This window comes from Egretta garzetta, unplaced genomic scaffold, assembly GCF_000687185.1.
Source record: "Egretta garzetta isolate BGI_Z169 unplaced genomic scaffold, ASM68718v1 scaffold207, whole genome shotgun sequence".
In the NCBI taxonomy this organism is placed as follows: Eukaryota; Metazoa; Chordata; class Aves; order Pelecaniformes; family Ardeidae; genus Egretta; species Egretta garzetta.
The window spans coordinates 2,118,639-2,132,891 of record NW_009260185.1 but is presented as its reverse complement, the minus strand read 5'-3'; the positions used below and the strand labels follow the sequence as shown (position 1 = coordinate 2,132,891).

Here is a 14,253-nt window from a genome sequence, read left to right as displayed (position 1 = left end):
ACATTTTCCGTCAATTCAAAGGTAAAATTGTGCTTCAGACCTTTTTGAAAGAGTTGGGACAGTGGGGGTTGATCAAAGGTTTGACGACAACTATGAAGGGGGAGGTAAGTTTGGGGTTTTTTTTAAAGGGGCTGGAGGTGGGGAGAAGGGGTATGTTGTACCTCAAATTCTTCCTCAGCAAGTTTGTCAATCTCAAATACAGAGTCAACCAAGGTAGTAGCACCCAGGTTCCTCTTCTGCATTGCTCAGTCCTGTGTCTCTCACTGAGAAGCAAAATACAGTTTCATCAGAGAACACCCTTTCATCGATGCTATCTCAGGTCCTTTGATGTTACAGAACAGGGAAGAGGCGACTAATGTTCTACACAGATAGTTTTTCAGCCTACCTCAAGCCAGGTGCTGAAGAAACAGAGCACTAAGCACAGGATCCCCTTTATAAGGGTGCTGCTCTATCCATCAGAAGTTAACTCTCGAACTGCTCCAGCGTGGCTTTTCACGCCAGTAGCTCTGCAGTAGTATGGCATGGCCCTGAAAAAGGGGCTGGGGCTGAAGGATACATTCCAGTAGAATGGTAAATGCACTAAAATCAGCTTTTATCATTCAATCCCTAGTTTTAAGCAGTTAACTTTTATTTGTTAAGAGTGGAAATTTGGCTTCATGTAGGAGCACCCTTCAGAGAATCCCACACCTAATGCTCATGTGAACCAAATTGGAGCTAAACAGAACCAAGATCTGAGCCTGGATGAAGTATTATGGTGTATGGCCACAACAATCTCATTAAAACCCACTTCCAATTATTTTAGCATGGATGAATAGAGAACCACATGCTGTAAACATAACTCCATCCAGGAACACAGAATTATGTCAGAGTGCCCTCCAAACCATGAAACTAATGAAGGGAAAGGAGAGGGAATACAAAGAGAACAGAGATACTTAATGGGTTTGTTCTAACCTGCCTTGCTTTTCACCCTCCCCCAAAACCTTCCTGTCTTGTGCAGCGTAATAAACACTGATTAAAGTAGGTTTAAAATTAAGGGCTAAGGTGCCATCTCAGAAGGCAGCTGTCCCCTCCGTGAACAGAGAGCTGCTTAGGCTGTTGCACACATAGCCACAAGGTACGTGTGTCTTGGGAAAAACAAGTCATCGGGGGCCAACACGCACCCGTGGGCATTCTCACCCTTGCTTTCACATCCTGTAAAACAGCCCCCTCAGTCTAGGCTACCATTCCAGCTGGGCCGTGTCTTCAGCGCATCGTGCCCTGCATGCACTTCTCCCAAACGGAGCATCTCGCGAGGCAGCTGGTCTTGGACGGAAGTTGATGTCAGTCCTGTATTTTCTGTGCTTTTTCTCCACCCCCAGAGCGTCTGGTTCTGCTCAGAGTCCAGGAGGAAGGGCAGGGGAATCCGGGTAGTTTATGTATGCAGTGTTGCTCGTTTTCAGTACGCTAAAACTCTTGGAAGTCAGCAGAGGTCCTGGCTACTGCATGTCTGGCTGGTTGTATGCTGTGGAGAGGAACCTTGCAGGCTGTGCATGAAGAAATCTTCTGCAACAGAGACACAACCAGCATGCATATTACCCTTTTGCCTCGCTGCAGTCAGCTGCCACCCCTTGGAGCTATCCCAAAACCCATCTCAGATTGCAGATCTGTGAGTACTGCTGCTAGGCAACGGGGTGTTGGTGAAAAGCAGTTGTGACAGCGCTGAAGAGCTACGGCCTCTCTGCAAAGCTGCTATATATAGCGCAGGTAATATGCAGTGCAGGCTTTCCTCTGCTGCCCTGCCAATGGGCCGCAAAGGCAGGCCACTGCAGCAGGCAGGGCTCCATCCAGTTAGCCCAAGGGAATGTGCTATAAGAGAGCTCATTACTGTTAAAAATACACTGCTGCTGAGCAAATCTACCCCTTTCCTTTGCTGCTCTTTCTTTTCTGTATTCAAGAGGAAAGCAGAATAAGCAGCAACCTTCTCTCCCCTCCAGGCCTGGTTCTACACTCCAGTTAGAGGGAGTTGTGCATTTATTTTTTTTCCCCCATAATGATGAGGAGCAGGAACGTAGTCTGGATGCAGATAGAAGCAAATAGCCCATCCTTCACTCGAGCAAGCCAACTGCAGAGTGCACTCCGGAAATACAGAAGACTAAACGCACGGGGATGCTCAGGTAATTAACGGTGAGGAGCCAGGGCATGAACAAACGAGCAGGATGTCAGCCATCAACGCACGTGTTCTCTCCTCCTTTTCATGGAAGACAACGCTAGACACTACGTGCTCACCTTAGGTAAACAAATACCTCACGTGGGGCTTAATGCCTTCCCTTCCTTGTCACTGATGTGTGGCTTTGATGTGGATATAAATTAAACTCTTCCCTCGGTGAAAGCTTCTGCCTGACTTAAAAATGCTTTCCCTGATACTGCCTTAGCTTTCCTCAGGTGTTTGCAGGTGGAACCCTTCACCCTTGCGCTTTAGCTATATTAGTACAGTTAATAAGGCAACCTTCTTGTTTAGACAAGGGTTTGGGTTTTTTAACAACGTGACTGCCAAACCCTCCCTCCTTTGATTTCTCTTCTTCCCCCCAACCTCTCACGAGGTATTTCCCATTTAGCAGCTTGCCTTAAAGATAAAAGAAGAGAGATTAACTAATGATGAGCTCAAGAGTGAACTAATTCATTAGTTAACTTCATTAACTAATGAAGAGTATCAAGAAATTTTGCAGCTTACTGCACAGAGATGTGAAAAATGGAAATTAAAAAGCAGATTTAAAAGACCTCTTGTCTTTTTCTTGTCATTGCCCAGTATTTTCCTTTTTTACTGTTGCTTCTAATTACTGTTCAAAAATGTGAGCTCTTACCAGGTGTTGGTCTCTGCTCAGCCACGCACAGTCAGATTTCCACGTTGGGATCTGTGAATCCTTTCTTCCCCTCGTTCACCAGCACAGGCTTTTCTGTCCTCGTATGCCAGACTAAAATCTGAAAAAGCCAACAGAAGTCATTAGCTGCATCTCTTCACTGCACTAACAAATATTCTTGCACATTAAATCAATAGTGCAATTTAACCATCTACCCTGGAGCCTAATGGCGCATTCACAGCTGAAAGGAGGTTTGCATAAAACTTCATTTAGGCAGGCCTACTGCTATCCAAAATGCACAGTGCACAGAAATTACCCATTTTATAGTGTACTGTCGTGGGACATTAACCTGCTCCTTCCATGTAGTTATCAACCATCTTCCTCGAAAGGCTCATCAACCTTTCCAATGATGTAAGGCAGTTCCTTCATAACCAGAGAATCACACACACGTTTCCCCATACACCAAGTTCATTACTCTGGTTCTTGGTTATCACGTTACTACATCCTCAGCTGGTGTGGAGTTATTTGCTAGGCTCAGAGTGGAAATGCAGATTCTTGCCACTTCAGGTCACGTTGTGACTCATGCATTAGAGGGAAGAAGCAGTTATGTGGAGTACCACCGGCTGCTCCAGTTGCCACCAGTGCCTTTGGTTGTCTGAAACATTAAAATGGATGTTTTTCAGCGCGTCTCTGAAAATCCCTTATTGGAAGGAGGAGGACATGCATCTGCTCTCTAACCACACTATCACTTCTTTTTGACTTTTAAATTCTTTTAAGACCCTAAAAAGATGTGAGTGTGACACTGATCTGAGAACTACTTGCTGCTGCTCCGGTTCTCTGTTGCAACCTCTGCTGTCTCAGAGCTGCAAGATGCAGGAGCTACTGAACACTCCCTTCCTCCCACGTGCTCTGGGCTGTACACAGCCCCTTCATAACCCAGCAAGCATTAGTCTACCAGATCACCTCAAAAGCCCCATCACACATTTTCTTTGAAATGCTGGCCCCACGCTGCCATCCACTACTCTGTACCAGGTACAATACACTGCATCGCTTTAAAGCCCCGCTCCAACTTGCTTAAAACAGAACTGAAGCTTCTACTAAAAGCTTCCCTCAGTCTTAGCAGCAAAGTTTAATATAGATCAACATCTGGGGAGGAGTACTGGAAAAAATGTAAGTTGAAAAGGTTGCCTAACATTTTTGGAGTCGGGGGGGAGTATTGTAGGTAAATAGTTTCTACTGACTGTGCTATACTGCTGGCACAGACAGTTCTGGAAGCTGTTTCAAATACTCTCTCCTCACTAGACTCAATTATACTTATTGCTTTGCTCTTAGAACCTGGATTGCTGGGAGCAGCTTCATCCCTTCAGAGCTACAGTTTCCTGCTTACCTTCACCTGCTTGCACTGATATTTCCTACCTTGCGGGGGTTTCCCTCTTGTTGCTATGACAATACTCCGCACATTTAATCCAAGTATCTGCCAACCATTTCATACCTAGTCTGCTTTTCTGAAAAACGAGGGCACATTCTGTTTCTAAAGGAGGAACAAAGCACTTTTCAAACCCTTCTGGTTAAACAGGAGCACCCCCACCTTCCCAAGAAGCTGTTTGACCAAATTTGTCTCTGATGGGAGCAGTCACCTGCTGTGCGGGGCTTAAATCTTCGCCTGCTAATACTAAGGCTGTTGAGACCAACCGCTGCCTGGAGTGGGTCCAAAAAACCATTCCATTGCTCCCCCACAACCACTTCAGAGCCCGTTCATCAAAGTTAGCCTTTATCAGAGTCCTGCTCACCCACTGCAGCAACACTGCTGCAATTACTGCGTTACTTCCCTATGAAAAGGCAAAACCAAACAGGTCTGTACAAGTGGCTCTCAGTGCCACGCAAGCATTGGTTACGGGCTCCTCATCCAACAAACAGAATGTATAAACCTTAATGCAGTCCAGGTGCTAGAAAAATCTTGTAGCCAATTCTCCCTTCCAGCGGGAGCAGGTAAGAGTTCTTTCCTTCTTCTGACACATAAACATTCAACCCCACTGATGGCCCAGGGCTGCACTCTGCCAGGAATGGGACTCACTTGAACAACTCTATCCACATACTCCATAAACAGAAGACCACAACCATACATTAGTAGCTTGCTTTCAACTGCATCCCACCTTTGCATTGTTAAAGCCAAGTGCCAAAAAAGACAGTTATATTAAAGTAACTAAAATGGACCAATTTTAAGAGTTTGCAGCTTGATACAACACCTTCTGCCATTTTTCATGCTGTGTTCTTTAATGTGGGAGGGAGATCACCATTTAGTACAGAAACACCTGCCTCTCCTCTCAGCCAACTGCTTGATTTTTTTCCACAAGCAGTGTGTTTTACGCCTCAGGGAAGCTCTGGCTTGTGCAAAAGTACAGCTTGCAAGGGAGCAAACCGTGAGGGGGAGCAAGTACCTGACGTGTCCCAAACAGTGGTTTCATATAGGTCACCTGAGGGAGTCCCCTTTAAAAATCTCTACTACTCCGAAACACTTCCAACCATTTACAGCCTTGCCATTCAGAATCAGAGGACTCAGATCTGAGAGATTGCAAGGTTTCATCACCCTAGCAGACTTTGTCTAACAGGAAATTAAAAAGCAGACAGGCAAGTCGACCTACAGTTGGGGGAGGTCACAGGATTTCACGCGCACAGACCCTCTGTGGAGGGTTTCAATAATTGTTATTTGAAATGGAGACTACACAATGTGAAGAAGAGACACCAAGCTGAAATGACAGATTTGCTTCCCCTCAGCTTGTGCTAAGCCAAATTTCTGCAGGCTCTTTTAGACATCGTGGAGGCCCTCTTCTCCCAAAAGCACATCCATTGGTATAAAAAATACAGATTGCTTCTCTGTATAACCCTTGCTTTTCTCATATGTCAAGAGAATCGTGGCCACTGCTTTTAAATGAGCCAGAGCTCCAACAGTAATCTTCAACTGTGCAATTACACCAACTTGAAGATTTGTGCTTTGTGATGGGTATTATAGGCAAAACACACAAGACCACAAGAGAAGAAAGGGTTGCAGCGGTCTGATTTGAGCTATTGCAGCTGCAGCATGGATCGGAACGTCCACCCTGGAGCAGTGCAGGCAGACAGTGCTGCAAACCCCGAACTACTCTGATGTAAATTACAGCTTTCAGCTGTGGTACAGGGGATGGCATTGGCACAGCAGTTCTGGTGACTAATCAGGAAAAGACAAGGCCAAAAGAACCCTCCAAGTTCTGCATGTCTGTCATAAACATCAACAGCTCGAGCACTGGTCTTCACTGGTGTGTGCGTGTGAAGCTTAACCAAAAAAGTGTTGTCACTGAGCGGCCAGGGTACTGAAGGCTCACCCCAAATCACTGGTCACAAACACACATGAAAAGAGCCCGGTCTCAGAACGATCTAACCCAAAAGAGGACAGATCTGCTCCACCCGTACCCTGCTGCTCAGCCCCTGAAAGGCAAAGAAAACAAAGAGTGTGTGAAGCTGATTCCCTGCCTGCACTATGTAGCACCACAGGATAAAATGATAAATGGTATAATTATATAATATAATTGGGATAAATGATAAAATCAGGAGGAAGTGAAGTACTCCTTTTCAAGCCGTCTTGCCTTAGGCTGACATTTACCCTCTCTCCTGCCCATTCTGAGCCAGTTTTAGCTGGTTTAGACCCTGTGACAAGACAAAGCAGCCAGTTCTGGTCTCCTTTTGCTGTGCCATTTCCTGGCTGCTGCTGGGCCCAAAGGCTTGCTCTCCTCCATATGCACAAGGATTTATTCTCCTCCCAGAGCCAGTTCCGAGACTCACAGTAGCCACTGTGTTGGTGTGTGGTTCAGGTACTGCTGGGAGAGCTCTCTTTGCTCCCCGTTCTCCAGCCTGTGACTGATAGCAACCGGTTATACTGACTATGGCATTTCACAGTGCCCGCAGGCCCTAAGGCGACAGCCCTTCCCGGTCGGCACAAAGCTGCCAGCCGATTCCCTTTCACAACATCCACCTAAACACGGAGCTGCTAACCTGCAGATTTAATCTCAGATCTGACTCAGCCAAGAGATAAGGAGAGAGGAGGAATAGCTACTTTTAGCCACCACTTCAATCCCAGTGAATTGCTACGGAGACCACCCGAGTGCACAAAAGCCTGTCTCATCCAACAAAATGTACCTACACCTATCTCCCTGGAGAAATAAGGGGCTCCAGGAGCAGCTTCATTTCCAATGGCCTTGTATTTTGTGGTCTGTCCTCCCGTGTCAGCCCACGCTGAGGCTTTTTCAATAGCTGGGGCCACTCAAAGTCTCTCTTCTTAAAGGGCTCCCTAGTTGAGCACACTGCAGCTTTTTTCCTCAGGTGTTAATAGAAAATGGGGAGCAGAACATGTCCCAGTTACATCAATGTTACGGGAATACAGAGTCTCAGACCGCTATTCTGCATCAGTGGGTTGAAGAGAGTATGGTTTGCTTTGGGGGAGTGCGGGGAGAAATGCAGAAGCATCAGAACACAGAAATACGCAGAGCACTTGCAAAGCCTTGTTTCCTTAAAAGTCCAGTATGAACCAACCCTCCCCTCCTGATAAGGAGGGATAACTCTCTCCTTTCTCCCTGGCAATTAATACTGACTTCCTTAATTTTCTCCTTCATTTCAGGTAGTTCCCAAATCAAAGCAAATAAGCAGGATATATGTCTTTGGCCGAAGCTTAAGCTTTTTCCAGAAGGGTGTATTTCTGGGCTGAATTCTGATAAATATTACAAATACCAGCACTGCACACAGGGAAGACAGTGGTTTTGGAGAACAGATGTCTATGCTTATCTTACATACTTCTCTGATCCCTCCTTAACGACTGTATCTGAGCACATCATAATTTTTAATGTAAATCTCACTGCAAAGCCAGAGTATGTTTATGCTTAACAGAAGCAAACCATGACAACTGCTGGGAGCACGCTAGCACGATGAGAAAGAAGTCTGTGCTCTGATCTTGGGGCAGAAGGACCCCAGACCGTAGCCTAATTCTGTCCTTCTCTGCTGCTTGTCTGGACCCTCCTCCTCATCAAACGGGTGAGCAAAACAGCAATTGGGAAATGGAGGCTGCTGGCATCAGCTAAAAGCAGAAAGGCAAAGCTCAACCTGCAAAGCTGCACTCAGAGTTTGCCAGGAGCAGACAGCATTCAGTTCCCAACAAGGACCCTTGTAAGAGCCCCACAGCCTAGCCAAAAAAAGAAATGCAGTTTGCTTCCAATCCTGGCCAGCAATTCCTGCTTCCTCTCCACCTCTGACCTGCAGCTCTTGTGTGACAGCCCTGACACAGCAGCCTGTCTTACAGCATCATTTTTTTCCTCCTGCCTGGAAACAACCTTTTCCTTCCTCTCCTTCGTGTGTTCCTCCACAACCATCATTTCCTGTCCCCAGCCTTTTAACACAGCTTCTTTCCAACAGCTATTTGCAGCAGGGACGATACACCAAAGACTGCCTAACTGGCCATGGAGTAAACACCCCTCATCTTCTGTACACCAGCCTAAAAGCAACCTGTGCATCTCCCCTGTCCTGCTGCAAACACACTTATTTCCAGCCAGTGCTTTCTCGTTAGCTAGTAGGCCACACACTGCCCAAGAACAGAGATCTAATTTTGATCCAATCTCTTTTCCCACCCTTGGGAGACCATCTGTGTTATTTATGCCGGTGCTGGACAGCCATAACCACAGACACATGAATTTAAAAATCGAGGCACAGCAGGTATCAGATAATAAACAAAGTTGCTCTTCCCTCTCAGCTCCTCTTCCTTATTCCTGGACTCCTCGTCTGAGCACTGCTGAACATTGAGATCCTTGTTTTTTCCATGGCTGGGGGCTGTGGAGCAGTGCAGATGGAAAGCAGAGACAAAGGGTATTATTCAAATTTTTTTCCTATCCCAAAAAGGGATGGAAACCTGGGCCCACTACTGCGTTCTGTTGGCAGTAACAGATTACTTCCAAAAAACAAATAATCCTCCTGGGATAATTAAGCAATAAAGACTTCCCAAATCAGACTGGCTGGTGCCTATTACAGACAGAGGCGTGAGAGTGCTGCACAGGGGTCTGTGATCTCAGAGGGACCCCCTCCACACCTGCAGGGCCCAGCAGTCCCACTCGCAAAGCTTTCAGAAGCACTTGACAGCACCTCCGTTGCTGATGTGCTATGATTGATGCCTGTCACACTAACCAGCATTGTCTCGTTGTGTCTAGCACGCTCCCCTGTCATTCCAGATAGATCTCCATCTGTTGTCTCTCATCTTAGACTGGGAAGTCTTTAGGGCAAGAACCATCATTGTGTTCTGAGTTTCTACATTGTTTAGCACATAGGGGTCCTGCTCCATGACCTGGTGGCTCCTAGGCAATGTGTACAGTCAAATAATTAGCAGTTATTTGACAGCAGTAAAATCCCCCCAAACCGAAGCTTTCTGGAAGCCTCCTAGAGCTCAGAGCAATATCGCAGGCATTAAAACATTTCTACATTGTCTCTGACACAGAAAGACCCAGGTTATTGTGGCCAACTACAGCGATATTGCATAGCTGTCAAGAGGGAGAAGGCAACTTTGCAATAAGGCAGTGATTGTGTGAACAGTCCTTCCCCGCAGCCAGCAAACACCGTGGCTGGTACTCCTGGGTTACAGTTCAGAATGGGTTCCAGAGGGCCAAATCTCACATGACGCTGCCTTATCACAGGACTACCAGTACTCAAAAGCTCCCCTCAGGAATTCACGTAAAGCAACCAACGTACATTTCGCCTATGGAGTTCCCTGGCCCAGGGGATTAGCAAGGCCACAGATAAGCCCATTTTGAAAAGAATAAGGATTTTCTAAATTTTCTACTTTCTAGAGGTAATATAAGAAAGAGGAACAGTTACAGGGGAGAAAAGACTCCATATTTTAAGTCCGATGGCAACCGCTAGCAGCCTGCAACCAAAAAAGACAACTGCCTTCTACACATTTTAATACATAATTGTGGGTTCCCAGCTCCCTTGTGATGGGGGTGTGCTCTCTTCAAACACAGTGACTGAATGATGGGGCTGGATGGGCTTTCTCCTACCTCTGGATCCTTACAACCCATGTATGAGGAAGAGACTGTACCTTAGTGCAATTGGCAGCTTTCGGCTCAAGGTCATTCAAGGTCACTAGTTCCCGGAGCAGGCTGCTCTCTTGGTAGCCTCCCTTCACTCCTCGCAGTTTGAAGTAAGCCTGAGATCGCTGGAGAATCAGTCTGAGGTTCACAGCAAACCCCGCCATGTCTATAGCAAAGGGGCGATGGGGGTCGAACACAGTTTTCCAGCCATAGACCTTCCCTGCAGCGTTCACTTTGGGTGACTCATAGCGCAAGCCACCGACGAAGGCTACTGGCCACACTGACACCTTTCTGGTGCTGCGCATCTGGAGGCAAGGAAAGAGAGGGTATGGTGGGTGCACACAGGAGGATCGGCTGCACGCGACTTCCGATACACAAACCAGCACCCCAGCAGAACGACTGTGCCTTGCTCACTGTCCTGCAGGAGACAAATGTGCCTCAGCTTCAGCACAAACCCGAGAGCTAAGAGCCTGGGTTCTGTTCCCAGCCACCCTTTGTGGCTTGGACCAAGCCGCAGAGCTCATTACTCACCTGTAGAAGGATGCACATCCTGGACCTGGAGAAGCAAAATGCTTTGGAAAGTAGCAACTAACAATAGCAATAGTAATGGATAGCCACGGAACCAAGCATGAGTTCAGCGCTACAAACAAAGCTGCCAGTAATAAACATGACTGAGATTTAAGAGTGTTTTTCTGTCCAAAGGTCTTTAGAGCTGTGGGGCATCAGTCCTCCATGGACAGCTGGGGAAACCAGGACACAGAGGAGTGTGTCCTCTGTGTCCTCTTGTCCAAGGCCACCTGGCAATGCAGGAATGGCATCTCTAGGAAGAAAGGTGCTTCCTCTGAAAGCTAAGGAGTTTGAGCTGCAGTCTCAGCCCATGAGCCATGGTAAGGCTAAAAGCATCTTTAGAGTGAGGCTCTGCGCCTGTAGCCCCCAACCTCAGGGACGGCTGAGCAGCGCAGCCTCTCCAGAAACTCCCAGCATGCAGGAGCTGCTCAGGCTACCCAGCAGAACAGCGCTGGATGCCTCTACTCCCTGCAGAGTCAACAGAAATAGATAGGAGCCATCAGGGGACAGTTCAGATGCCTACAGTTGCCAACACGGATGATTTGAATGCCAGTCTGCCCGCACACCCCCCAGTGCCCTGTCCTGCTCTGCTGGCAGGCTCAGCCTTGCATTCTGCTCTCAGCCCAGTCTCTTAGATCAAGGGATCTCCCAGAGCTAATCTCATCACTGCTAATTACTGCAAACGAGACCAGAAGAGCTCTGGCACTTGCCCTTCTGCATTATACACACGCTAACGGCAGCCCCTGTCCACAGGGAACAATAGTGCGTGCCTTCTGCATTTCACAGCACATTTCATTGGCTCCATGTGACCTTAACTGCAGCTACAGATCAGAGAGGAGAAACCTCTACGAGCAAAGCACATGGGTGAAGGAAGGAACCCTTTCTGCTTTACTAATGTGCAGTGTCTGTCTCAGGATGCTGCCAGAGCCAGCCTCAGAGGGGACCGTGGAAGAAAGACATTCAGTCTGAATTTGCTTTCAGCTTTAAAAGTGCGTATATTCCTGGGGCTATCCAAGCTAAAGTGAATGCCGTCGGGGAAGGGAAAGGGGGCATGTATGGAGTGAATAAATAGGAGATCCTTGGCAACTGGTGGGGAAGGAGGCTATCCTCCTTTCTTGTTCCTTTCTGCAAGAGCTCGGTCTCAGGACGGCCAGGGAAGAAGTAATTTCCGAGCTGGAAGCCGGGTGAGGTACAGTGTACCTGGCACTGTAAGACCATTGCATACCTGCAGACAGGGCAAGGCACAGGAGTTAATTTAGAGCTCCCAGTAGGAGTGGAACAAACAACAAAGGTGGGAAAATGGGAACCTTCCCCTGCTCAAGCCTGACAAGATTGTCAGGACATGGTGAAATTCAGCATGCCATCACAGTTCCTGGAACTGCAAACTTCCAGGCTGAGATCTCAGCCCCATCACCTACTTACAACAGCCTGAGAGACCACCCGTCCCCTGGTGCTGCAAGAGAAAGAGCTCCAGAGGGGAGCAGAGGGACAGCCCTCTTCCAAGGCACTGCGAGAAGGGCTCCGCTTTTCTCGGAGGAGAAGCAAGCACTGACAAACGCACGCTCCTCGCGTGTGCGGCAACCCAGAGGCAACCACACAGAATATCTCTGAGCAAGATGTCCTGCCAAGCCGATGACTGTGCTGACACCATTCAGGCGTAACTCTGAAAGGCCACTGCTACCTCAGCTGGGGATCTCTGCAGAGCAGGCACCGGGCTCTTGACAGCTACAGAATTGAACCAGTGGACGCTCGGAGATGAGAGCAAACAAATGCAAACAGCAAGCAAGGAAGAGAAACCCCAGGGACTCCTCAAACAAGAACAAACATGAATTAACAGACAGCCAAGGGCAATGCATAGGGGTGGGGGAGAAAAAAGGCGGGTAACATCCCATCAGGAACCAGCTGGGAATCTCCTCCAGGGTGGGGCATGGAAGGAGGATGGCTGAGGTTTCTTTTGCTAGGCATGTGCTTCTGCACAGGCACGTCGGACAGCAGGCGGTGTTCCAACCCTAACAAGGCTCCCCGCAGGGGAAGGCAGCTCCTCATTAGCTTCCTTTACAGTAAAAACTATGTGCCTGCTGATCACACGCCACAGGATAAACTGGGGTTCCCGTTACTTCACACAGGATGCCTTTGACACTGGGGAACACACACTTTGCAGCGCAAAACCAAGCCCCAGAGAAAACTTCAGGACAGCTGCAGTGGGACCACTATACAGACAAGACTGATTCAGAGCTCAGGAAAGGATGTACACAGCATCTCCCCAGCTCAGTACACAGCATCTTTTACACCCCATGTGCTAATCGGCTGTGTTCGGCCACTTGGGAGCCCCCCAGCAGGGTCTTACCTCCTCAAAGAGCTCCAGGCTGTAGGTGTTATCATCATCGGCAAAGTAAACAATCCCAGGCTGGCTGTTATTTTTGTTAAAGGTCTCTCTCAGCCATCTCAGGGCAAGGTTCCTCTGCATGGTCCCCCGGGGAATGCGGGGATCCCTCATGTCTCCCCGCAGCTTGTAGTTGCGGGGTGTCTCCACATTGAGGTGGGTGTAGTTAAGCCCCGTGTCCCGCAGCAGCCTGGTGATGAGAGCCGTGCGCCGCTGTGAGTCCTCCACCAGGATCCAGTGCAGGTTTGGCACGTGCAGGAGGGTGTTGGCCAGGCGCGTCAGCTCTGCCTTCTGTACGGGCCGGCTGTAGGTGGGTGTAATGACGTGGATGGTGGGAAGGGTGTCTGACCACGGGGGTGGGCGGGTATAAACATATTCTGTCCTCACCACCTCCACAATGTCCCGGTCCGACAAGCAGTATTCCTTGGAGTCCAAGCCTGCAGCGAGATCACGCCGGGAGTCACCACCATCATCTGAGCAAGGGTATGAGAGAGAAGAAAAAGCCGCATGGACTCAGTCCTCCAACACCCCCCGACTGAGCCAGCAGGCTTCTTGCTAATAGCAGGTCACCCTCATGGTTTCAGAGGAAAGGAAACAAGCTCAGATGGAGGCTTTAATAAATAAGTACATGAATAAATAAAGGAATCGAGGACAAACACACATGAGAAAAGAAGTTCCTGCTGCTAGAAAACCAGCACTGAGCAAGGCCTGAGAGCTCAGGACAATGCTGTGGCTGAGTGCTCAGAATAAGCAACTGCAAAAAGCACCCAGAAGAGACAGGCTTATACAGCAATTAGATCTAGATAAAGAAAATAGCAACATGGATTGACGATCTGTCATTCCTGAAGAGCTCCGGTGCTCTGGGCACCATGCTCAGCGGGACAGGACTCATGGATCTGCACTCAGGCAACTGGAGCGCCTGGACTGGGAGGCAGGGAACTAAGTGGTGGAAAATACTGAGTCAGTGAAGATCCCCCAGCAGCGTCATCTGGCCAGGATACTGCACTACCCCACTGCTCTCCTGACAGGCCTGGGATGGGGCAGAGAGAAGTGGGGAAAGACACACTTCAGATCCAGAAATGGAGAGTAAAAATTAAAGCCTGTAATTGTAGGCTTTTTCCTGCAGAGTCTTTCACCTGCCTCTGACTAACCTCTCATCAAAAAGACCCTGCCAATCTCTGAACATAACAGCCCGTTCAGTAGTGCGGCTGTGAACAATGAACAGCATATGTATAGGATACACTGATCCAAACATATAAAATCCTTGCAAAGAGAGACTTGTTCATGATAAACTCAAGGGAAAAAAATTCTTCACGCACCTGTCACTTTTCCAGGGTGCGACTTTCACACTTTCATACCACTGTAGACC

The 14,253-nt window shown here is 48.2% G+C and overlaps 1 protein-coding gene across 1 annotated transcript in view; it reads right to left on the bottom strand.

Annotated features, from left to right (window-relative positions):
• Positions 1–2,871: 2,871 nt before the first annotated feature.
• B3GAT1 (beta-1,3-glucuronyltransferase 1) overlaps positions 2,872–14,253 on the bottom strand; it is a 13,504-nt gene continuing 2,122 nt past the window's right edge. Inside the window, exons 2-4 of the mRNA XM_035897470.1 lie at positions 12,849–13,357; positions 9,943–10,239; positions 2,872–2,958 (exon numbers count right to left, since the gene is read on the bottom strand). Coding sequence (XP_035753363.1) covers positions 2,872–2,958; positions 9,943–10,239; positions 12,849–13,357 — 893 coding nt within the window. The remainder of the gene's footprint in view (positions 2,959–9,942; positions 10,240–12,848; positions 13,358–14,253) is intronic.